At 39.2% G+C, this 26048-nt stretch overlaps 2 protein-coding genes across 2 annotated transcripts; both read right to left on the bottom strand.

The window, feature by feature from the left end:
• Window positions 1–1327: 1327 nt before the first annotated feature.
• LOC129456678 (hepatic lectin-like) lies at window positions 1328–11726 on the bottom strand. Its single transcript, XM_055225489.1, has 5 exons — window positions 11666–11726; window positions 8865–9038; window positions 1956–2125; window positions 1763–1887; window positions 1328–1511 (listed from the first exon to the last, which is right to left on the bottom strand). Exons 1-5 carry the CDS (start codon window positions 11724–11726, stop codon window positions 1328–1330), a joined length of 714 nt encoding a protein of 237 aa, XP_055081464.1.
• A 1072-nt stretch (window positions 11727–12798) lies between these two features.
• On the bottom strand, window positions 12799–17865 carry LOC117379117 (CD209 antigen-like protein E). Its single transcript, XM_033975833.2, has 7 exons — window positions 17796–17865; window positions 16929–17045; window positions 16501–16563; window positions 16381–16416; window positions 15930–16096; window positions 14667–14791; window positions 12799–14591 (listed from the first exon to the last, which is right to left on the bottom strand). Exons 1-7 carry the CDS (start codon window positions 17854–17856, stop codon window positions 14393–14395), a joined length of 768 nt encoding a protein of 255 aa, XP_033831724.2. The 5' UTR covers window positions 17857–17865; the 3' UTR covers window positions 12799–14392.
• Between the last annotated feature and the right edge of the window lie 8183 nt (window positions 17866–26048).

The raw sequence follows: 26048 nt of genomic DNA, 5'->3' as shown, positions 1-26048 counted from the left end.
TAAAACTCCCCCAAAGTCTCTCCTCCAAACTATTTCAGTGGATGCCATTCCAGATCGATATTACATAGCTAACATTTTAACGTCCTTTTAAACATGTGGATCGGAAAGCATTTTTATAATCTTTTGTAACTATTCTTGAGTTGCTCTACTTTTGTCTATTTTGACTGAATTGATTTTACATCATCATGTTTATTTATGGGATTGTGTGAAGCACTTCATAACCAAACATTTTAAAAGTAAACTTGTCATTCATTTTCCCCATATACTTCATGAAAAAAAAAAGTGACCACAAGACCTATAACTGTAAAATCTATTTCTGAAACCTTATAAACTGTTAAGTTACTAAATATGTTATGTTTTAAATGTCATTTTTGGACTTAAAACACAGCACTTTATGGATATTAGTTATCATGTAGCTGATTAACCTCAGCATTGATTTTGAACTCTTGATGTTTGAATTTTTTTTAGAAAGGTCTATGGGAAAGATGAATGGAAATGGTTGGGCTCCATATAAAGATGTGAATCTCTCCAAAATCAGATAAGTGTGATTGACAGGTGAATAAACCAATCACGGATACGTACGGTTTGTTTATATCAAAACAATTATGACTGGGAAAAAATATCACAAGACACTGAAAAACACTGCAGATTTTTGCAGACTCAGTGCTGATAGTTTACCATTAAATACCGTATTTTCCGGACTATAAGTTGCACTTTTTTCATGGTTTGTCCAGGGGTGCGACTTATACTCAGATGCAACTTATATGTGAAATTATTCAAGTATAGACTTTCACATCTTCGTTATTGCCACACTGTGTCAACTGTGTGAGGGCTCTCTAGGCTTGTACCAGTATGACAGCCGTGTGGAAGCGGCACTTCATCTACTTCTGGAGCAGGTGGAGTTGTTCAGAAGCGACACCGAGAATGAAGAATTCAATGGATTTAGTGATTTGGAGTGAGATCCAGAGTAAACTTGTTAGCGTGTTTTTTTATGCTTTAGTTGCCTGATTAACTGTTAATATCTTACATTAACATACCAGACACATGTTCAGCTGCACTACTATTCAGGCTGTTATTCTTTATTTTATTGTTGTTATTATTATAACTTGCCTTAAAAGATAAAATGTATGTTCTTGGTCTTGGATTTTGTAAAATATATTATTATTATACGATTTATAGTCCAGTGCAACTTATGTTTTTTCTTCATTATTACAAATTTTTTCACCCGTGTGACTTAGACTCCGGAGCAATGTATAATCCGGAAAATACAGTGCCAGAAAATATCTGAAAAAATAATAATTTCTTCTTTAACTTTTTTGCCACATTTTTAAAAATGTGCTCTTTTTTCACAAATGCTGCGATGTTTCTTTTTGCATGAGCGGTCATACCAGCAGGACAGCTCTCCCATAAACGCACTTCGCCCCATCCTCACACAGTCCTCTCCGTCTGGGTCCTCCTCTGTCCAGTTGTCCGGCTCCTTGTTCTTGTCGTCATCAACCCAAAACGCTAGACTTAAGATCAACAACAAAATACAAATGTGCATGTAATTTGTGAATTCCTTCCATCAAATAGCAGAAAATAACCATGTAATGGGAAAAGTTAGATAAGTATAATGCCATACTGTGAAACATTTCAGGTGGTTTACCCTCTTCCAGTTACACAGAGCACCTCTAACCTCTCACCAGTATTCAGAAATCTTTCTTTGACAATTAAATGTCAAAGAAGAAGGCTAGTCTATAGTATACATAGTCCATAATCTTGCCTTTGGTTCAGTGGAGAGCCATCTGTCCACATCCATCGCCCTTCAGATTCTGAGTCTGTCAACCCAATCCAAAACTTGTCAAAATGATCAGACATCAGTGTTTGGAGTTTAGCATCCAGAAACACCTAAAATCAAAATATAATTTTACCTTCCATCACCTTGTAGTCCTTGCAGTTTATGTGCAATACAATACCTGCTCTTCTCTGCTCTCTATCGTCACCAGATCTCCATTAAGCCACTGACACATCACACGGCTTTCATTCCAGGGCAGTTTGGCTGAATGTGGGGAAAAATAATAGCACTTTGTTCCATGGAGCTCCCAGTCTTTGCCACATGGGGCCACGTGGTTTGGACAAGTGGGGCCTGTAGGGATAAGCTGTTTTCACTGTTGTATTCTCACATTTGTTTTCTTTTAGTCAGAGTAGTATTAACCTGACATGTTTCCACTACTAGCAGCAAGTTGTCTGCCTAAAAGAAAACCAATATGACTATTGTAATTGAAGACAAGAGAAATGTTATCAAAGTACTATTGGATTCTGGTTCTCAGCCACACTCTTTCTTACAGGAATGCCTGCAGGATTTTATTAGAGCGTAAACACAAAACCAACATAGGTTTACACATACAGTCAGTGTGGGCAAAATATATTAAAACATAACCTACATACAGAGTGAATACAAATTAAGTGTACAATAAAAATATTTACTTCAAGTTAATTCACCGATTGCGTCAAACTGCTTAAGCAGGTCCTCGCTATCAATATTGATGTCAGGTTGAATGTTCATTAGAGTCAGTCCAGTGAGCCTGGTGTCCGTCATCATGTTACATCGTGAGTTTAAATGTTTAGTTGAGGCTGTGGACACTGGCATAGTCAGAAGAACTTTAAGCATTGTGTGTATATTGGGGAAAAAGTCCACTGTTTCTTTAAACGCTTGGCCAATGTCACTGTTTCCTTCTTTAGTAAAAGACAAAAGTAAAATCTATTAACTTGTCAAAAAGTTGTGGGAGTAAAGATGTGTCGTTGCTCATCCAAAGTTCTGGTCAGATTACTGGTGGACACTGCCTTATACCTGTCTGAAAGGAGAGGCTAACTACACTGAAACTGGAAACAGATATTGGTTACATTTTTTTTTTACTCCACATTTTTCCAAAGTAGTCGTTATCTCTTTTTGTCAAGCAGCATAACTACCACTCTGGTTTTAGTAGAGGCAGTGCGTACATTTCAGGCTGGATTTTGGAGACTGTTGTTGAGAGGCGTTAGATATTGCAATAAACCTTGAATGACAATAATGCTGATAATGAAATCAAATTACTTCATTGCCCTGCTCAAAGACACAGCAGTTTTTGGGTCCCCTTCAGTCTTCATTTTATCCAGAGCAACAAATATATTGTTGTAGTTTTTCATTGCAGTCGAAATATGCCCATCATGCTGGGACCATATGTGTCTGAAAACTGTTGGGTAAACACTGCTGGGTCCTGCTGTTATCCAAGACAGGCAGTGTCTTTTGATACATTTATGAATGACACAATGTCTTGGATTGCATTAAGGACATTTCATACCAATGGGATGCATGTTGAAATTGAGTTGGGCGATATCCGTTTTTCATATCGTTATACTGTCCCCTAATTATACCGCGATAGATGGTATTATAGTCTGTCCCAACTAATTAAACCAGATTTGTTATATTTTTATTTTTCTTTAACTAGCACATACACAGTGTGTAAAATAGATAAAATAGTGCTTAGTTATTAAGGACAATGTGAATTAACTAAAGGTGAAATACATCATTAATTAACCAACAAGCCTAATGTCTTTCTCATCCTTTTTTTTCTTTTTTCTATTTTATTTAAACTACAAATTTAAAAGTAAATGTGTGAAGCTATGACAGTAAAAAAACGTTGGAAGTTGTGTTTTTAACTATCAGCCATAACAGCAAATACACATGTTCTCATCAAAGGAAGTACAGTGTGGGCGTGTGGCTGGACTCCCCTGACAGTTTGGTAAAGTCAGCATAATGTTCACAGATTCGGACGTCCGCGGTTAATAGCTAATAAACTTCAGAAAGATAATAAACATTCCATAATACAGTACTCAGAGTTATATAGCCTAACTACTACAACAACTTTAAATCAGATGTGTATTTTAGTCGCATTGAAATACATTGCTGCACATACACAGATGGAGCAGTGGAAAGACCTTAGGGACCATCAACAAATGGCAATAGGCTGCAAAAAATAAATAAACAAAATTCTCAATAGCTTCAAAAGAAAAGATCACAGAGCCAAAAAAGTTTAAGTGCACAATAAATGCAACATTGCAGACACACTACAGCCATTACTACAAACCAATTTTCATTATAATACAACAAGTTATGGTAATTAATAAATATCAATATTCAACAGCTTTTATCCACAGCACTTATCAATAATGACAATATACATCTATTACAACCTTTATTTTACCATCTGAAGCTTTATTGACTCTCTTATGATGAAATATGGTGAATAATGAATATACATTTTCAACAGCTTTTACAGCAGTTGGTCTGTTGTCACCAAATTCACAGCAAGTATCAATAATCACCATAGCCATTTACTACGGCCTTTATTTTTACCATCTGAAGCTGTTTTGCAATTTCTATGATGAAATATGCTGAATTTTGAATAGTGAATTTTCAACACACACACACACTCACACACTCACACATTCTGTTCAATTTGTGTCTGTTCAGTGTGTGTTCTGTTCAAAAGACACACCCTGAACAGACACAGACTGTTTAGTGTCTATCTGTTTTGTGTTTGTTGAGGGGTGTATGTGTGTGCGTGCGGTCTCAGTTGATGTCTGTGTTCAGACTGACAAACACGTTAAGAAACCTACCTCTGACACTGAGCACACACACAGACACACAGTAAGTTACCAACAGCCAGTGTGTGTCCTTGGGCAACAGCGCCTCATACAATGATGCCGACTAAGACATCACCCGGCCAAACAAGGTCTGCGTCAGATGTTGGGAAACCAGAGCACCCTGATGAGGTGTGGGCAACTGGAACAAGACGGAAATGGGCGAGATGTGAGAACAAGGCTCTGTTGGAATGCTACTACTTCAGTGACCCGAGTCAGAGGTGTTACATGAACAGGATGTGTTCACCAGTTACAGAGACCAGTACCACCTAAAAGTCTCCTAGAAGATGTGAAAGCAGCACTGACAGCAATCCCTACCTCAACCATCACAGAGACCAATGAGCTGATATACACTTCAGCAGCAGTGATCCTAGAGATGCCTGGGTATAAGAGCAACCATGGGAGTCATGATAAACAATATTCACCATGGAAACAACGGTTAGATGCTAAAATCAAGGTAGTGCGGAGAGAATTGAGCCAACTGTCAGAGACCCAGAAAGGTGCAATGAAAAAACAAGTACCCAAGAGGTACAGCCAAACACCCATACCTGAAGCACTGGAAACTGAAAAACAAAGGCTCCAAGCCTTGGCCAGCTGCCTAAAGAGGTGCACGTGAGATAATTAAGCCAGACGAATAAACCTTCTGTTCGCAACACAACTGGTACAAGTGTATGCTCAATGGCAGGGTAATAACACCAGAGAAGACCCGTAATTCACTAAGGCTGGAAGCTGAAAGGTACTGGAAAGGCATATGGGAGAAGGAGGCCTGGATTGATTACAAGAAAGCCTATGACTCAATGCCACACACATGGATCACTGAATGCCTGGAACTGTACAACATCAACAGGACTCTAAGAGCCTTCATTGCAAATTCGATGAGGTTGTGGAAGACCACCCTTGAGGCCGATGGCAAGCCACTTGCAAAAGTGACCATCAAACGTGGCATATACCAAGGAGACCTATTGTCCTCACTGCTGTGATGCATAGGTCTGAACCCCCTCAGCCAAATCATCACCCACACTGGCTATGGATACTGACTCAGGAATGGGGCCAGCATCAGTCACCTCTTCTACATGGATGACATCAAGCTGTGCACTAAGAATGAGCAAGACATCAACTCACTGATCCACACCGCCAGGATCTACAACACAGACATTAGCATGTCATTCGGGCTCGAGAAGTGTAGCCATATGGTGATAAAGAGGGGGAAGGTAGTCCACACATAAGGGGTCTCCCTCCCAGAAGGAACAATGGCAGACATTGAGGACAGATACAAGTACCTTGGTATCCCACAAGCAAATGTAACCTTGAAGAGGAAACAAGGAAAATAGTAACGACCAAATACCTCAGACGAGTAAAACAAGTCCTAAGGAGTCAGCTCAATAGCAAGAACAAGACCAGGGCAATAAACAGCTACGCCCTTCCAATAATCAGATACCAGATACCAGGAAACATAGGCTGGCCAAAAGAGGAGATACATACCACAGATGTTAAGGCCTGAAAGCTCCTGACCATGCATTGAGGGTTCCATCCTAAATCCAGAACCCTGACACTGTATGCGAGCTGTAAGGAAGGAGGCCGAGGACTAGTGAGTGTGAGAGGGTGAAAGCCACATCAAGGACAATGCCCCAACATATGATGTGCTCAGTGAATGTCTCAGGCAGTGGACCGCAGAGGAAGAGGTGCTGGAGGTACCATCATGGGAGGACAAGTACCACCAGAACATAACTGGTGGCTGAAATCAAGAAATTCTACCAGTGGCTTGAGAAAGCTGGACTGAAGGACAGCACAGAGGCATCATCCTGGCTGCACAGGAGCAGGCCTTGAGCACTAGAGCAACAGAGACCCAGATTTAGCACACCAGACAAAGACCCAAGGTGTAAGCTGTGCAAAGAGGCCCCTGAGACAATCCAGCACATAACTGCCGGGTGTAAGATGCTGCAGGGAAAACATACATGGAGCGGCATAACCAAGTGGCGGGCATAGTGTACAGAAACCTCTGTGCAGAGTACTGTCGGCTGCACAAGGGGTTAATGGGCCTTATGTTTGGTCAGTTGAAATTCCTGCATAGTCAAAACCTGGACTGACAAACACATTAAGAAAGTAAAAACTATAACAGGTTAGGTTGAAAATTAGGTTCACAGTGAATGTCCTAAATATTATTCAACAGTTTTCTGTCATACAGGAAGCTGCAAATGAGAAAAGAAAATGTATCTAAAACATTTTAAACTGTTTCCTCATGATTATACTATTAGGCATGCTTACATGCTCATATGCTTACAAATGCTTACTCATTTTGAAGATGCTTTATGTAACTTTTCTGTTAAAGGATGATGTTATTGATTTGCCTGGAGTGTCCTACAGTATGGCGTCAGACAGTACTTATCTCTATTGACACAAGTCCGTGACATTGCAAAGTTACAGGCCTGATCTGTGAAGAGGTGACCCTGCGCAATAATTCATGTATTTTTGAGCAATGAAAACATGAACTGATACATTTAATGCCACACTGCAAGATATTCTAAGGCAAAGCAATGATATCTTCTTAGAGACAAGCATAAGAGACAGACGCAGGCCTCTAGTATCTACATGAATATGTCAGCACAAGTCTGTTCAAACATTCATGTATTGAAAAAGCAGGTAAATCTCAGAATTGAATGCATAAAATGGAAGCTTATATTGCGTGATTTGCATATAAATATAAGTTTGTTAGACATAATTAAACTGTGTCTTCGTTATCCTCCCTCCCTCCAAGCTCCACTGACCAAGTGTTTAGTCTCATGTCCATGAAAACGTGGTTGTTTCCTCCTCCGAGCTTTATGAATTACTCTGTGGGCTTCTTTTCTTCTAACAGTAAAAACATGATCAGTGTTTGTTGATAATCTGTCCAAATATGAACATTTGAGCAGACTTTTCACCGCATTAGCTGCAGATTACAGGTCAAACTTTTAGCTCAAATCTCCAAGGCTTTGCAGTTAATAACACATTTCTTTGACAGTTTTGTTGGGGGTGTTATTATATGTTTTCTTCGCTCTTCAGATGAGGTTTTCGCTCCATGTGTTTCAAACATCTGACCAGCCACTGGGCTCTGTGAAATGGGACAGCCTTGTTGCACCGATAATGCACAACTGGCCTTCAAAAGTAGCCGCTGACGGATGCAGCCGTTGAACTGGGATACGGCTATAGTAGTCCTAGTTCCCAGGTGCCTCGTACATCTTTTGGTTTCCAGAATTACCCTTTGATTACCCTTTGTGGGATTTTCAGGATTTTTCCCCTTTGATAATCAGTGATTTATGTTTAATGGCTTCTTAGGCAGTATAGTAGCCCTAGTCCACAGGTATCTCACACACCTTTCTGTGAGATTCTGTTGAGAAACAGTGTTCAGTAACACCACTCGTTTCATTTCTATCCTTTTGGGCAAATGTGCCCACCAGATTTAACTGTTTTAAAAGGTTGTTTACTCATTTCCCATAGCTTTACTTGCTGTTTGTTTTATTTTTAGCTGAAAGTGGCAAAAATCTGACTAATAGCATTTTAAGTGCATTTTACGTACACAGCGTACATGTACACACATACATATATGTTTACTTACGTTTATATTATTGTATTCTGTGATGTTATTACAGACCAAATATTCAATTCAAATACATTAATAAAAAATAAAAAATAAAAAACATGAAAAAAAAATAATCAGATTTTTCAGCTTACGCACAGCGTTCACAGGCGTACTCCTGCAGGGTGCCACTGCTTTCTTACCTGGTGGAGCTATGCTTGTCACAGTATCTTTGGTTTCAGTTTTATAATGCACTGCGGGCAAACAATAAAGAAAAGCATGTTATTATTTTCCATGAAAAACATGTTATTATTTGCCATGCTTAATTGTTAGCACAAGCCTTCATATGTTTTCTTTTTTATATATATATATATATATATATATATATATATATATATATATATATATATATATATATATATATATATATATATATATATATATATATATATATATATATATATATATATATATATATATATATATATATATATATATATATATATATATATATATATATATATATATATATATATATATATATATATATATCTGATGGCCTTGTTGTCTGAACTATTTATATTAGGTCTGGGCTTAGCAGCTGAAGTCCAGAGTGATGTTGATTAATAGTTTTACATTTCAGTATTACCTGGTACAGTTGTGTTTTTTTCCATTGCTTTAGTCTTATCTTCACATGAGCATTTAGCACTAACTCCAGTGAGAGCAGCAACAGCAGCTAAAAGCAGCACACTGAGCACCACTAGAGCCACCCTCTCCACTGTGACCTTTGACCTTCTCTGTGAGCCAAGAACAGGCTCCATACCTGGGGACAAGGGCGACATCGATGCTTACATGCTTATATGCTTACAAACCTCATTTTGAAGATGCTTTATGTAACTTTTCTGTTGAAGGGTGATGTTATTGATTTGCCTGGAGTGTCCTACAGTATGGCGTCAGACAGTATTTATCTCTATGGACACAAGTCCGTGACATTGCAAAGTCCAGATCTGTGAAGAGGTGACCCTGCGCAATAATTCATGTATTTTGAGCATTGAAAACATGAATTGATAAATTTAATGCCACACTGCAAGATATTCTAAGGCAAAGCAATGATATCTTCATAGAGACAAGCACGTAACAGAATACAATATACAGTATGGGCCTAACGCATGACAATCTTCTACATTGTCTTTATTTAAATACATTTTCTTAGCATTTTATGTTAATGAGCAAGACACAATGGCACACGAGTGTGAAGTGGAAGGAAATATTTTACAAGGTTTCCATTTTTTTAAATAAAAAACTTAAAAGTGCAATGCAAAGTACTTAGCCCTCCTAAGTCAGTACTTTGTGGAACCACCTTTTGCTGCAATTACAGCTGCAAATCTTTTGGGGTATGTCTTCACCAGTTTTGCACATCTACAGACTGAATTTTTTGCCCATTCTTCCTGCAAAACAGTTCTGTCAGATTTGATGGAGACCGTTTGTGAACTGCAGTTTTCAGATCTTGCCACAGATTCTCAATTGTATTTAGGTCCGGACTTTGACTGGGCCATTCTAACACATGAATATGTTTTACTTTAAACCACTTCATTGTCGCTTTGGCTTAATGTTTAGGATTGTTGTCCTGCTGGAAGGTGAACCTCCGCCCCAGTCTCAAGTCTTTTGCAGTCTTCAACATGTTTTCTTCCAAGATTGCCCTGTATTTAGCTCCATCCATCTTCTCATCAACTCTGACCAGTTTCCCTGTTCCTGCTGAAGAAAAACCCCCAAAGCATGATGCTGCCACCACCGTGTTTGACTGTGGGGATGGTGTGTTCAGAGTGATGTACAGGGTTAGTTTTCCTCCACACGTAGCCTTTTGTTTTTAGGCCAAAAAGTTTGGTCTTGGTCTCATCAGACCAGAGCACCTTCTGCCACATGTTTGTTGTGTCCAAATTACTTCTAGCAAACTGTAAACAAGACTTCTTATGGACGGTTTTCAACAATGGCTTTCTTTTTGCCACTCTTCCATAAAGACCAGATTTATGTAGTGCACAACTAATAGTTGTCCTATGAACAGATTCACCCATCTGAGCTGTGGATGTCTGCAGCTCTTCCAGAGTCACCATGGACCTCCTGACTGCATCTCTGATGAGTGCTCTTCTCATTCATTCTGTAAGTTTTGGTGGACAGCCATGTCTGGGTAGGTTTGCAGTTGTGCCATACTCTTTCCATTTCCGGATGATGAATTGGACAGTGCTCCTTGAGATGTTCAACGCTCGGAAAATCTTTTTAGATGCAAGCCCCGCTTTAAACTTCACCACAACTCCCCAACACTCTCTGAACAAACTTCTGTGGCCATCACAGCACAGCTGCATTTACACTGAGACAAGATTACACACAGGTGGACTCTTTTTAGTCATTAGGTCAACATTCAATCTTTCCAAAATCATCAGGCAACTTCTAAAAGCAATTAGTTGCATTCAAGAAAAAGGGAGCCTAATACTTTTGCACACTGCACTTTTAAGTTTTTTATTCAAAAACAATTTAGAAATCTTGTAAAATATTTCCTTCCACTTCACATTTGTGTGCCATTTTGTGTTGCTCATTCACATAAAATGCTAAGAAAATGTATTTAAATGTGTGGTTGTGACGTGACAATATGTGATTAGTTCCAGGGAGATGAATACTTTTGCAAGCCACTGTACCTGTGCTAAATATTTATATTAGTTTTACATAAGTCAAGTGGCAGTTTGTGAATAAGACTGAAAGTCTACATGCAAGGAACACAATTTTTGTCCAACATTTATTCAGGAAAATGAAGGCATTCTTATATTATTTTGTTTATGAAGTGGAATTACATTTGTCCAACCAGGGAGTGCAGATCTAAACTTCACCAAAAGTGTTTAAAAATCATGCTTTCAGTTTTCCTCTTCCCTTATTACTTTCCTCTTAAACCTTGTGTTGAATGCTTTGTGTCTTAAGCATTGAGGTGAACTTGTTTCTCTGTAAGAATGTGACACATACTTATTTTAACATGTCTTCACTAGAACCAGCTGCTTCGGTCACATGATACTGGTATTCCTTGTACAGAACGTATGTAAAATGAGTTAAGTCCTTATAAGACCTGCCTTCTATAGATAGCACCTTTATGGGGCTTTAAGTAAAACTCCCCTGAAACACAACATATGTGCCTGCTGTCTCTAAATTCATTCTTTTGATCAGATAAACTTCTTTCAACTCTCTACCTGGTCTGCAATCTCTTCCTTCACAAGTACAAAAACTATAAGAATTTTAGTAAAATCTTAAACATATTTATGTTCAATTTAGTCAGTATTCTGACTTATCTTTATGCATGTTATTAGCAATACCACCCCAAAATTTGAATGACTGTAAAAATAGCATTCAATACTGTCTCAAATGCAAAGAACATTATTTATATTATTTATGAAAAAAATGCATACTCACCTTGGTTTTGCCCAATCATGGCAACATTAGCGTACACATTTTCTTCTGTCATTTTAGCCATCTCGGTCCAACTTCTGTCAAATACTGTGTGAGCAAAGTTCTTTAAACACTTTACTAGACAATTTTCACTTCCTCTATTTCAGCTTCCACAGTTCAAAGTGAGAAAGGCACTTCTAAACTCATTGTGGTGATTGGGCAAGCAAGCAAAGTTTATTTCTAGCATAGCGCCTTTCACAGCCACGGAGGTTATAAAGTGCTTCACAACAAGAAGTTAAAAACTCATTAGAATAATACACAATTACAACAGAGTCAATACAACAACATGGCGGTCATAGCAGCCCCTAAAACACTACTGCACCTACTGGACCAGACTGCTGCATACATACTGTGCATTGACTTAAAGGGCCCATATTACGCTATTTTCTGATCTATGTTATGTTAAAACTCAAAAACATGTCCGGAGTTGTGTTTTGTTTTATTCATACAAGTTTAACACAGAAATCCTGCAAATTTATATATGCAAGCTGGCTCCTTCTCACAACCTTTCCCTTAAACCACAGTAAGCATCAGTCCAGCCTCTTTGTATCCATTTTGGGCAACCACCAACACACAGTTGGGATACTCATCATTATGTCATTTCCAGTTGTCTGGTTATACAATTACCGGTATACACAAGTATAAACACCATGGGATTGTCCAAACATCAGACCACTCAGGAAGGAGACGGGTTCTGTGTCTCAGACATGATCGTGCTTTGGTCCAAAATGTGAATGTCAACCCAAGAACAAAAGCAGAAGACCTTGTGAAGATGCTGCTGAAGCTGGTAAAAGTGTGTCATTATCCACAGTGAAACTAAATTGTACCTGTGGCATTAGAAGTGGGAGACAAAAGTAAATATAACTCAATTACAATAAGCTAAAAATAAACCAGCAATGTCATCAAGTTTTACCCAGAAAAAATGAATAAACTAAACAAACTAAACTAGTGCAATCAATGACCGAGGCAAGAGTGTTCCAGTTTAAACAGTAGCATTTATTTTAAAAAGCATAAAGATGGAGTTAGAACTTCTGATTGTTATAATTTCATTCACTATAAAAGGATTAGTATAATTTCATTCACTTGAACAGTTTGGGTCTTGTTCACAGATTACAATTACTGTCCAGTCATTCCATTACAAGATTTATATTTTAAAGTTCAGTTTGACATTAGGGCAAGAAGGAACAAAAAGGTGAAGGTAAGGCAGCAGGATGCACTCCAGGGTGTAGCTGATTCAAACCCCATAACCTGAGAAATAAGGGACATCAGTCTATAGCTGGTTGAAGTATTTCACTCTCATACTAACAACTTAAACAATTTAAACATACCATTTATTGTAAAATGTGTTATTGGCCTTATTCTGTGACCTGGGCTGCTGTTCAGACCTCATGGACACTAGAAACTTCTCCTCCCCTTTAATGAGAGGATACAGCGTTTCTTCAACCTGACATAGTTACTAATATCTCCCTGGTCTGTAAGGTGTACCTCACAGAGTTGGCATCTAGCAAGTGATCCTAGACTTAACATTAAATTCAACACACAACCTTAGATAACTCTTGAAAAGTTTGACCTAGGGCCTCATTTATCAAGTGTTTGCTCATGTGCAGCTAAACACGCTATAAGTGGAGCAAAAACCCAACACAATTTCTCTCAGAGACACGAAAGAAGGCGCTGCGCAGTTTGGCTTCTATGAGTGAATGACATCTGCTAAATAGGAAGTGAAGGAAATGCAAATGAAGTTGTGCCTCTAGATTTATCATAACTATGAGAGCAAAAACTGTGATAATACAGTATGTTGGAGAGACAGGTACAGACTTTTTACACAGGATAGTTGCTGCATTTGTACACCTATAGGGCATTTGATATTGCTCAGTGCAGGCTGCTCCACACCTGTTAGCTGCACTTAGCCTTTTTGTGTTTAACCTGGTGGGACCGGCTGTCCTGTTTTCATCTTTTGTTTGATAAGGTTGGTTTGGGGATAGTTTTGGTTTTAGGTTAGTGATGTCGGCACCGGCTTCTACGGCCCTGTACAGGGTTGACCCGGTGTCGCATCCTTTTGTTCTGTTTGGCTCATCAGGTCTACCTTTCTGTTGTTACTTTGTTTTGGGCACGGGAGGGGGTTCTGGTATTTTAAAGTAAATTGAAATTAACTTAAAATAAACTATTTTACTTTTTGTAACCTGTTTGACTCCTGTGTCCTTTTTAATATGTTTGATCCACCCGGGTCGTAACACATGACCACAGATTGTGCAAGTTATTTTTCAGTGTACTGTGTACTCGTGGTTTTGCACATGGAATGATAACTGAGGCCCCTAATCTCCAATCTTTAGACACAAGCCTAGACTAAACCACACCTTTATCTCATATTCACGCCACCTTTTTGATACACTGTGTTTTCAAATTGGAGTAATTATTCAAATAATGGTTTCATGCTGCTGATACAATGATTGCACATTTGCATACTTCATATTCAAATGCTGTCTGTTTAGGGTCAACAACGTTCCAATAAAATGAATTGTATAAAGAGTTGGTAAACTATTATAGCTACACTCATAGACATAATCATTTTAATGTTCCATTGTAAGTTGGAGCGGTGCCCCAAAAAAACTCCTTTTTAATCAAAGCTGAACACAAAGGCTACATGCTACGTCTAAATTAATTATCTGTTAGAACTACCATAAGGAAGTATTTCTAGCTGCATGTAGCTGATCTTGTGGCTTTTTTTTCACAGATAAACCTGTACTTCTTTTTGCACGAATTATCGTACCAAGACTTTAACCCATTTATGAACATGATCTCTCCTATAATCGCACAGTTTTCTCCATCCACATCTTCTTCTTTCCAGTTGTCTGGTTCAGTGTTATGCTCATTTTTTGTCCAAAATTCTAAACTGTGGGGAATGAGAGAACGTTGTCATAATCCATTTATTTATCATTTATTGGCTAAACAATCCACCGTATTTCACCTCTGGTTCAGTGGAGAGCCATCGGTCCACAGCCATTCCCCTTCTGTCTGTGAGTCTGTCAGTCCAATCCAAAATTTCTCATCCTTGGCATCCATCAGCAGACGAACTCTACCATCCAGAAATTCCTAAAAACAAGCATAAATGAGACTAAATACACAACAAACTTTTTGATAGCTTGAGAAATAACCCACAGTAGTCCCAATTGATCAGTAAACAGACCAGCTAGTTAGCAACAGCAATATCAATACAATATTATAAGAATAAATGAATAATAAGACAAGTCCAAATGAAAGGAGCACAGAGAAGTAGATATTCAGACACATTCAGTTAAAGGAAAAAAATCTCATACACCTCATTCATCAATGAAGAGGAAGAAGAAGAGTATTGCCAATGAGCACAACATCTGAAAGCACGTCTTCTTTTTGTAGTTTTACATTGGCTGCCAACCATCTCAAAAGGAGCATTACTGCCACCTACTGACAATGAGCTCACAGTACAACAATGCACTAAAAATAAATACAAATAAAAGTTTGAAAATCTATCTAAAGCCGGTCACAAAAACCTTTCTGCTTTCAAAAGTCTTACCACCCACTCCACAACCCAGAATGCCCCTCAAAGTGAGTTCCTTTATCCCCCAGTTCCTCAGGCTCTCGTTCAAAGCTGACCTGACTCTACAGGACACTCTTTGCGTCTGAGTTGCTGCTTTTAAAGTGGAACTAAACCCTAAATCTACTTCTTTGTGCTACTAAAATGTATATATGGCGTTTAATTAGCATTGTCTATTGTTTCTGATTACAAACTCCTGGCTGCAGGGATGGATACCTGTTTGACCACATCCCACACTCTTTTCTTTAGTCCTCAAGGTACTGCCCAGTTTAGCAGCTTTATTTGAAATTTGATATTGGACAGAGTTTGGGTGTTTAGTCCCACTTTAATTTTAATCTCATCATTGTTTTAGTTAAGGCTCCTCTGGTCAGTTTGTTTACTTTTTCACTCACTCCCAGTCCTTCTAAGTTATGCTTGTTTATACCCATACTCCTAGTGGGAACTGCTATAACCCCAAACCTGTTATATATGTCTCTGTCTTTTTGTTTTTCTATCTGTGAATATATGGGTAAAATCAAAATACTTTCTGAATATCAATGAGGTGACTAGATCTATTTTCTTTTTCTCTTCTTTCCTCTTTTCCGGACTTTAGAAACCAACCGCCCAACTTCCTGGTTGTTATACACCACTGTCGCCCATATTGAGTGTATCCTGTACCTGTTCCTCTCTGCTCTCTATCTTGATCAGGTCTCCTCTTTTGCTCTGGCACTTGTCTTTGCTGCTGGTCCAGGTTAGTTGGAGGCTTCTGTTAGAGAAATAATAGCACTGTGTACCATTAAGTTCCCAGTCCTCATCACACTGGGCCACACTGCTGCATGTTGAAACTGTAAAGGACGTGACATTTAGGAATAGATTTGTCAGATTGTTAATGAAGAATACAAGTATCAGTAGTAGTAGTAGAAATAGCAGTAATAGTAGCAGTAGCAGTAGCAGTAGCAGCAGCAGCAGCAGTAGTATTTAAAGCTTGTAAAAACACAGGGCTAAAAATGACAAAAATTTCAACTAACTTTGTAGGTATAGAAGTTATAGAACATAGTTGTCTATGTAAATAATGGTGCAGTCCTATTTGAAGATGTTTTTTTGGTCAAAGCTCTGCACTTAGTCATACCTGCTGCTGTTGTATGTCCTGGAGTTGTTTGTATTTCTGTAAAATCCATTGGACACAAATTAAAAAAGCATTCAGTCAGTTTAAGTTTGATGATTCTTTCATTTTTCTTTAGGATCTTACCTGTGGCAATCGTAGTTTCTGTTGTTGCTTCAGAGGTGGTTTTGGATAGGCTGTTATAATACGCTGAAAGTAAATGTAAAATAAGACATACTTAGGGATAGAGTTGTGAACATAAGTAATGGCCTAGTATCCAAAATTGTATTGGAAATAGAGTAATTAGAGTAAATGATTTTTAGTAGTTATAGAAGCGTCTGTATTAGTAATATAATACTTCTATTGGTTGGAGTGTTATTTTCCGTAGGTTTTTCTGAGTTGTTTTAGCAGCAGTAGTAGAAGTATTAGCTTTAGTTGTACTAAGCAAGTTTTCAAGCTGTTGTGGTCGTAATTGAAGTGGTAGTAGCCTATTTCTAGCTAGTAGTTGTACAGTAATCTAAAAGTAGCAACAGTATTTCTAGTAAATGTGTAGTCATAGTAGTCTGTCAACATACTGATGACTCCAATAAGAGCAGAAACAACAGCCAAAAGCAGCAGACTGAGCACCACCAGAGCCGCTCTCTCCACTGTGACCTTTGACCTCCTCTGTGGGGCACGAACAAGCTTCAAACCTGGGACAAGAGGGACATGGAGTATTTGACACAGTCCTATGTTTACAAGCCCCATTTTAATGATGCGCTATGTAACTTTTCTGTTGGAGGCTGATGTTTTTGATTTGCCTGGAGTGTTGTACAGTGGCGTCATACTGATCTGTCTCCATGGACACAATCCTGTAACATTGCAAGGTGCAGTAGCACTCTAGGTTCCTCCCATTGGGACTCAATTTTTGCCAGACGCCGCAGCAGATTTCAAGCCTTTTTCCTTAATAAATAATACGTCATGTCATGAAGTAGTCTCACGCATGAAGCTTTTTAAGGCAGTGACCGCGACAGCACAGTAGTGAGTGTCACCACTCCAACACAGCAGTTTGAGCAAGGAGTAATAATACTCCAAGGAGTAATAGTTTGTGCAGAAAGGCTGAAAAAATGTGTTTATTACACAAAGCAGCGCTTTGTTCCTTCTATAATGCAGTGATGACATTTCTGGCCAACATTTATTTAAGAAAATTTTGATGTTTTTTGTGTAAATTAATCATGGAATTACCTCTGTCCAACCAGGTAGTAAAATTATAAACACCAACCAAAATTGTCAAAATCTTAAATGTAATTATGTTCAGTTTAGTAAAATGGCTATTCTGACTTGTCTATACACTTTATTAGTAATATTGCCACAAAATTTTAGTGACTGTAAAATAGCATTCAATACTATCTCAAATGCAAAGAACATTATTTATATTGTTTATGAAAAAAATGCATGCTTACCTTGGTTTGGACAAGTCATAGCAACATTAGCATACACATTTTCGTCTTCCAATTTAGCCATCTTGGTCCAACTTCTGTGAAATACTGTGTGAGCAAAGTCATCGTTCTTTTAAAGCTGTAAAGTTCACTTCCTCTTTCCATCAATTTTTTTCTTTTCTTTTTTAAACTGCCCTAAACTTCCCAAAACGTCCCATGAGACAAAATTAAAACGGTTAAAACATGTCCCCATTGTCACTCACGGACGTTACGGTAGCATATAGAAAAATAAAGTAGGAATTAATTTATTAAATAATTCATCATATGCATAAAATATTGAACCAATTGAATTGTGCTTCATCAGAAATGTTTTATTGTTTTTTCTTTCATAGGCTATGATTCAATTTACCATAAAGGTCCTGTACCATGTATTTGAGCAAAATTTGTAAACTTTCCCCTAGTACAAATATGTTGTAACTTCAGGTAAAAATAAGACCGCTGTGTCCTGTAGGCATCTAAAGGATTTCATTGTCCAATAATCAGAAAGTGTGCCTCAGCATACTGGTTGTGGGGGTAACATAAAACATATTTTAAAAACATCTGTTGAATATGAAACAATTTAATAAATACCTTCAAATCATTTCAACACCGAATTCTGTTGATCCATCTGGGAGTATGACATCACCATATTCTACAATATGAAAACCACCAATACAGATTATATAATACAGATTATAAACATTTTAAACAGTATGGCAGCTTCACCCAGAGTTTTATCAGAAATTGGTGGCTCGGTGATTAGGTGGAGGTTCTGTCTCCATTCAAAGTGTACTATTGTTGTATTCTTGGACAATTCACTTTATGCCTTGTGGGTTGTTGCAAGTGCGATGTATGAAGTTAAAAAACGGAAAAGCCCTATATAAGACCATAATACCCCAACCAAGTACTAGGACTGTAGACGACTAAAAGTATTTTTGGTTGACTAACGACATGTTCTGCCAGTCAATTAGTCAACTGAAAAGGGGCGTGTCAAAAGCTCTCAAATCTTTATAATGTGGCCATGTTTTGGGTCAAAACTACACTCACATGACAACAACTACACTGGAATTCATGCTAAAATAACTATGTATACAGGAAAGTAGGATACTCCATATTTATAAGGAAAAAAAGCTGATTAAACTTTTGATTCACATCTAAATCTTCAGATAATTTACTACATACCAGTCCCTAAACCCCTAAAATCAAAATAAAATAATTAATTGACTAATAAACTTTTTGGCCACTCTACCACTTGCATTATTTTTCTCTCCTGTTTATCTTCAACAGATCTCCCTTAATAGTTAGACATGTCAAATGTTAAGAAGGACAAGACATGTAATGAATGAATAAAATAAACCAAACTCAGTCATCAGACAAGTTTATAAAACAGATTTTAATAATGAACTCATTCTTGCACAGAGTATTTCTTTGCTACAATTACAGAGACAAAATATTACTGATATCCTTTAAAACATAGCCAACAGAGATGTACCTACAAGTACTGTTTTAAAACTACACCAAGCATGAACAGCATTTACTGTCAGTATGGGCAGGGCCAGCCCAGCCCATAAGCTGACCAAGTGACCGCTTAGGACCCACTAAAGGTTAGGGCCAGCCCCCTGAGTATGGGGATAGAACTGCCAAGCTTCTGGTTAGTGGGAGAATGTCTCAGTTAAATGGCACAAGCAACCCAGACATTCAACTAGGGCGCCATTTGTTGGACTGGGCACCAAATTCAAATTGTTCCCCTAAAAAATGCAAAGTCCACCTTTGCTTAGGACGCACAGTTGGAAGCATACAATATCCCACTGATTATGATGATAATATATTTATTTGTATATAATCATATATAATGTTTAGTTATAATGTATTTATGATAAGTTATATTCACAGTGTCAATATTGAGTTGGTGACTTCTCACAGATGAATCTGTTTTGTGTGTTACAATGTTGATCAAACCAATTCTCATAAAAGAACAAATATTCCCCTCCTCCCATCCCCACACAGTCTTCTCCTTCGGGATAGTAATAATATTCACTCCAATTGCTTGGTTCAGGGATCAATCCTCTTCTCATCCAAAATGTTAAACTGAACCAGAAATACAGAGGGAATAATTGGACTAAAATATTCACAAATGTTTAATAAACCAATTTTGACCAAATCTCACCTTGGGTTAAGTGAAAAGCCGTCCGTCCATTTCCACACTCCCTCTGTCTGAGAGTCTGTCAGTCCAATCCAGAACTTATCTTCATTGTTCATCCTTAAATATTCCACTTTATAATGTAGAAATATCTAAAATGTAACACAAAAAATAAATATGTCTCCTCAGGCGGCTGTGGCACTAGTGGCACTACTTTTATTTGCTTGTCTGTTCCTTAATTTGATTGTCTGTTTCTGTTTCATTGTTGATTTTCTAACTTTCTGTTGGTTAAATCAATTATGATGTTCTGCCCTAAGAGGTAACTGCTGTTGTGATTTTGGGCTTTACAAAATTAAATAAAATTGAACTAGTGAAGGCGCTCATGATGAGAACCCAAAAGTTCTTTGAAGTTGGAGGGAATAAATATGGAGCATGTTTTTGAGTCGCATACCCCTCGATGGTGCATTCAAACCACAGTGTGAGAGGTGTGGAGTTCAAGAACTAGAGATGTTTGGTACGATCTGCGGTGTGAGACTTTTGATGATCAGTCATGTACCCCCTGCTCCAAAGCACTTGAAGAAAATGTCTGTGAACGCTGTCCATATCATGTTTTTACAATCCTCCCTTTCTTACCCCCCATGGTCTACACACATATAACTGAGGAGTACCCACACCACCGTTTGGTAACCACCGCTCTAGACTAATCAGTGTACAGTACCTGCTCCGAGACGCTTTCAATCTTCACCAGGCGTCCACCACGATTTTGACAACGGACACGGCTCTGACCCCATGTGTATTTACCATTGGAGAAAAAGTAGCACTTTCCTCCATGAAGCTCCCAGCCATTGCCACAGTAGTGTTTCGTTGGACATGGTGGAACTGGTGGGACAATTTTGGATCAGGATTATGACGTTTTTTTAGTTATTTATTTCTAATTAAAGTGGAAATATCATGCATTATTGTAGCTTTAATTGGCCTTTCAGCAAGCCTTTGGGGACCTTGGTATTGGTATTTCATGCTTTCCAACGGAAAGTACTGTTTAATACAGTGTAAAAACTATGCAATTAAAAAACAAATAAATGCAGACTATATAATCAGTGATATTATACTCATGCTTCTGTAGTGAATGCAATTTGAATATGAATCTTAAGACTTGATTTATGGACTTAAAAACTGTGCAGATCACTTACGGGCTGAGTTCTGTGTCAAACAACCTCATAAACAGGGCGAATATTACGTTAATTAGGCCGATTTTTTCCTATATGAGTGGAAAATCGTATATATTATATTATATTATATGGTTAAAAAGCTCAAAAAGGAAATTTTGCATGATACGTCCCCTTTAATGTCATGACTGTGACCAATACCTGGAGAAATTGGAGGGTGAAGAGGGTCAATCATACAAGGGGAAGGAGGAAGAGGAGGGGGGCAAATATCAGGAGGGGGACAAGATGGAGGAGGAGTGGGAGGGGGAGGGGGAGGGGGAGGAGGAGGAGGAGGGGGAGGAGGACAAGATGGAGGAGGAGGGGGAGGGGGAGGAGGAGGGCAAGATGGAGAAGGAGGGGGAGGGGGAGGAGGAGGGCAAGATGGTGGAGGAGGGGGACAATTTCGGGGAGGGGGGCAAGGTTTAGGACGGGGAGGGCGGGGATGAGGGTGACAAGTACATGGACGAGAAGTAGTTGTACGAGTTGGTACAGGTGCAGTTGTGGTCAGGTTTGTAGTTGTCTGAAGTCTACTCGTGCATTCTTTGGTGTGAACTGTGAAAGAGAGAAATGGTAGCAATAATTTAAGGCAAAAAATGATAATAATTTGACACAGTTTCCCACAGAATTAAATTATCTAAGGTCCTAAGTATTCTGGTGGAGAGACTGCCCTCTGTTACGAAGATGTTGTCTCTCTGCCTGGAAAGTTTCTAAGTAAACTTCTTTATCTCCATGGAGACAAGTAACTGATGCCTCAACCAGGCATACAGGTTTAACCTACAACTGAATAAATGTCAGATAGAGACAGAGCAAAAGAAAATGTAATTCAGAACTGAAGAAGCCATTTGAATGGGTGGCAAAATGTCTTCACTCTAAAACTTTTGTTCAGTTGATAGAATTAGAATTATTAATTAGAATTTTCTTTTGCTATGGAACCTGGACGACTGAGGGATTACACAGACATCAGAGACCTCATAGAAACGTTTCATATGTGGAACATTTCAGGCAAAGTGAATACCATACATGAGACAGACAGATGGACGTATTGCACCTTTAAACGTAATCTGATATTAATCTCATTTGTATAACTCACAGAAGAGAGCGACGCCATCAAAGACATAAGCGATGATCAGAGCCACAGCCAGCACCACAGCCACTCTCAGCACTGTCACCTTCACCCTCTGCCCAGAACACACTCCTGTACAAACAACTGCATTTTACTCTTTAAAGGCGCTATACATGATTTTAACTTTTTCAGAGACCAGACCGGAGTTTTTGTTACAGTAAAGCTAACAAAACAATTTATATAGGCTAATCATGCACTTCTAGGTTCTCGGACAATACAACAATACAACACTTTATATTAGATGCAGACAGTACTCAGCAGACTTATTATGACCTCAAAAGCTGTCTTAACAATATATCTGTGCTGTGACAAGACAAAATGTGCTTAATTACATAAAAAAAAATAGTACCTGCCCTTAAACATTTTTTTATTTATATATTTTGCCTTTTATGTGTGCCGTTTGTAAGCTAAATTATCCCTGGTCCATATTTCTAAAGTGTTACTTGGTCTGTCTTATCTCCATCTTGCATTATAATAGCTGAGTGTGACCAGATACCAATTAAGGCTGGAAAAGGCATGAAGCTGTGCCAATGATCCCAAACAGGGCACCAACGACCACCTTATCATACCAATATCCCCAGTGTTTGCTTATATATATATATATATATATATATATATATATATATATATATATATATATATATATATATATATATATATATATATATATATATATATATATATATATATATATATATATATATATATATATATGGTAGACCAATTAATAGTGCAGATATATTTGTATATATTATTTTATATAAATGTAAACTATTTTGGACACCCACCCAAATCCACCCATTCAATTCCATAATGATCCTGTAACGGCTCCAATATCTTCAATAAAGTTACCTTGGTGTACCAGCCCTCTCTGTGCCAACTCTCTAACCTGAGCCCATCACTTACCAGAGTGTCCCACTCTATCACATGGTCCTTCGAGCCGGATAAGATAGCAAACTGCAGAGAACATGGAGTCACAACAATTGTCTACAGACCCAACTGTGAGTCCTAGACCCCAGCAGAAGAGATGGCCACCTCCACACCTGGATGACTTTGAAGTTGGACCTTTGACTGCAGTGACAGTCCCATCTACTCTACCTGCACCAATACTTACAGATGACAATGGAGCAGCAGAGGCACAAAGGTAAGTCGTGGAGTAGACGCTAGTGGATGAGCAGCACAAGCATGAGATGCTCTTAACACAAGCACATGATGCTCTTAACAAGAAAGAAGAGCTTCTCAGAGCAAGAGCAGCAGAGACATTGATTAGAGGTGAAAGCAGAGATTCCAACAGCAAATAGTGTAGCACTGAGTGACTCCATATAGCATGCTCCACCACCATCCCAGTTGCTGTATACTGCCCCATTCAGCCAAGCACAGATGGTCTACAGCCAAGCTCAAGTCCAGCATGTGTCTCCTCCTCCTCCCCAGCCAATGCCACAGGCTGTGAACATGCTGTCATATCCTTATTTTTCCCTGCCACCTATCTCACCTCAGGTGACAGCGCCTTCAGGCTTCAGAGAAGCACCTGGCAACGACTTGATGGAGCTATTACTCACCACATCCTATGGGCTCCCTAGGCTAGCCTTACTCAACTTCACCTCTGGAAAAGAATCAGACTTTATCCTACTCAAGATGGCTCTTTACAATCTGCTCAATGCACATTTCAACAAACAGTACAAATACCAAATCCTTCTTGATCATTTGAAGCTGCCCAGTGCCTACAACTGTGCCCAAGCCTATATGCACGGCCCAAGGCAGCACATCTCCTCCAGAGCAACACTCATGTTCCACGATCTACCAAAGCCGGTAAAGAACCAGAAGAAACCCTGTAGTAAGTCTCCCAAACCTAGACCCACTGTTAAGCCTTACTGCCCATACTGCAACATGTAAGAATGTTTGTTTCTGGCATAAGCATCAAAGAGGACCAAGAGTCTGAAACATAAAGTCTGAAACATGGGTTTTAAAGAGTTCCACGCAGGTAAAGCGAACATGAAGCAACAGACTCTCCGGAAAGGTGAGATATGGATGTTGACAGCTTTTATAGTGTCTCTCAATATATATGTGTCTGTGTGTGTGTGTGTGTGTGTGTGTGTGCGTAAGGCGGGTCCGATCAAGGTGACTGTTTTACAATCGTCCCAGAGTGGGGGGTCATACATTCCTGAGATGTGGCTTTAACAAAAATGACCAGAACATAGCTGTTATCTTATTGTCCGCACGTCCTTGTAAGCCCCCGCTGATCTGCATGGCATCTTGGTGATCCCCCACACATTCCATATCAACTGGTGGGCACGTGTTATTTACCTCAGCATTAGGAATCAAGATAGCAGTTTGGTGTAGTGCTGCACTGCTAGAAAATACGTTACAAACACTAGAGAGCAGTACCTGAGCCTGTGCCCGAAGTTACTCACAAGTTACACTCTAACCTCAGAATTTGCTGCTTGCATTTGCATTCTCGACGATGGATCCCTCTGCGGTCTGACACCCCCACTTAACCACAGAGCCTGAACGCCTTCTCTACTCTGTCTGCATGAAGCTGCTGTCACATTCAACATCTCCCCAGCTCATTTTCCCAAGTCGAGGTACCCCATCCGTCATGCTTTCACTGCTGATGAGCTGAGCCTGTCTGAGCACAGTTATCCGCTCAAGAACCTCCAGCACAAGTATGCCCACATGCAGAAACATCCACTTTTAATAGTTGACAAGGTCCAGTTAAATACTTTTCATTGGCTTTGATTTCCCCCATCTGCTCCTCCCCAAGCATCCAGTTTGAGCAGGTCCTCCTGTGTGTACTAGGCCACTGTTAAAACAACTCACTGTTAAAGTGGAAGTGGATGGAGTAACAAGGTATGCACCACTGCAAGCCCCTATCTGCTCCCACATCTGCAGAGCATAGAGCACTGCCTGGCTAAAGTCCTGCCTACTGTCAAGAAATACAGCCAGCTCCTGCCCTGACCAGCCTTTGGCCGTTCTTTGCTTGGTGTTCTGTTCTGAGAACACAGTGTGGCTATAAGTGGTGACATTAAAGGGATGTTTTGCCAGGTATGTCTGCCGCCAGAAGACAAGCCCCTTCTCTGTTTGCTCTGGAGAGGAATGCAGTCCCTGCTGTACCACATACTCCAGAGGCACGTTAAGAACAACACCAAAGATCATGAAGACATCCTAGATCTGGTGGAGACTGCCTTCTTTGTTGCCAACTGTTTGACCAGACTTACCAGTGCTGACAAAACCAAGACCATCATCGACTGCATCTGCAAGCTACTCTCAGCTGACAGCTTTGACATAAGACTGTGGGCCAGCAACGTTCGCTCAGTTGTGGAACATCTCCTTGTGGAATCTAAAGCTGCCGGCAGTGAACTGTGGCTTTCTCAGCACAGGGAACACCCATAAGAGCCAGCTTTGGGCCTTCGCTGGAACTGCCTCATTGGTCACCTTGGTTACTGTCACCAGTAACCACAGTATTCACAGCCAACCCTGAGGAAGGTCTACAGGGTCAAGGAAACACAGTGCAACCCACTGGGCTATCTGATCCCATTCACTATCCAGGCTAAGATTCTCATTCAAGACCTATGAAAAGTGGGAGTGGGAGTCTGCTGGACCTTTGGATAGTAACGGACAGTGAATTAGTCTGTATCACAGAAGTGGAGATCCCCAGATGCTGCCCTATCTGTAGCAGATGCTACAAAATTAAATAACTGTACATAGTTATTTTATTTTGTAGTGTCAGTAGTCATTACTGATGTCACTTCCCTTTTCAATATAAAGTGCAA

Source organism: Periophthalmus magnuspinnatus, chromosome 11, assembly GCF_009829125.3.
Source record: "Periophthalmus magnuspinnatus isolate fPerMag1 chromosome 11, fPerMag1.2.pri, whole genome shotgun sequence".
NCBI classification, from domain to species: Eukaryota; Metazoa; Chordata; class Actinopteri; order Gobiiformes; family Gobiidae; genus Periophthalmus; species Periophthalmus magnuspinnatus.
This window is presented reverse-complemented; position numbering and strand designations above follow the sequence as displayed.

What these genes read in the sequence shown, in the direction of transcription:
- LOC117379117 (XM_033975833.2), bottom strand. Translation starts at nt 17,856, where the DNA reads ATGGCTAAATTGGAAGACGAAAATGTGTATGCTAATGTTGCTATGACT. An exon ending in TGCTCTTATTGGAGTCATCA is followed by an intron (nt 16,564 to 16,928) that starts GTATGTTGACAG and finishes ATTTACTTTCAG; the next exon opens with CGTATTATAACAGCCTATCC. An exon ending in TAGAGAGCAGAGAGGAACAG is followed by an intron (nt 14,792 to 15,929) that starts GTACAGGATACA and finishes GCTTGTTTTTAG; the next exon opens with GAATTTCTGGATGGTAGAGT.
- LOC129456678 (XM_055225489.1), bottom strand. Translation starts at nt 11,726, where the DNA reads ATGGCTAAAATGACAGAAGAAAATGTGTACGCTAATGTTGCCATGATT. An exon ending in CATGATTGGGCAAAACCAAG is followed by an intron (nt 9,039 to 11,665) that starts GTGAGTATGCAT and finishes CCTTGTCCCCAG; the next exon opens with GTATGGAGCCTGTTCTTGGC. An exon ending in AAAAAACACAACTGTACCAG is followed by an intron (nt 2,126 to 8,864) that starts GTAATACTGAAA and finishes TTATCCCTACAG; the next exon opens with GCCCCACTTGTCCAAACCAC.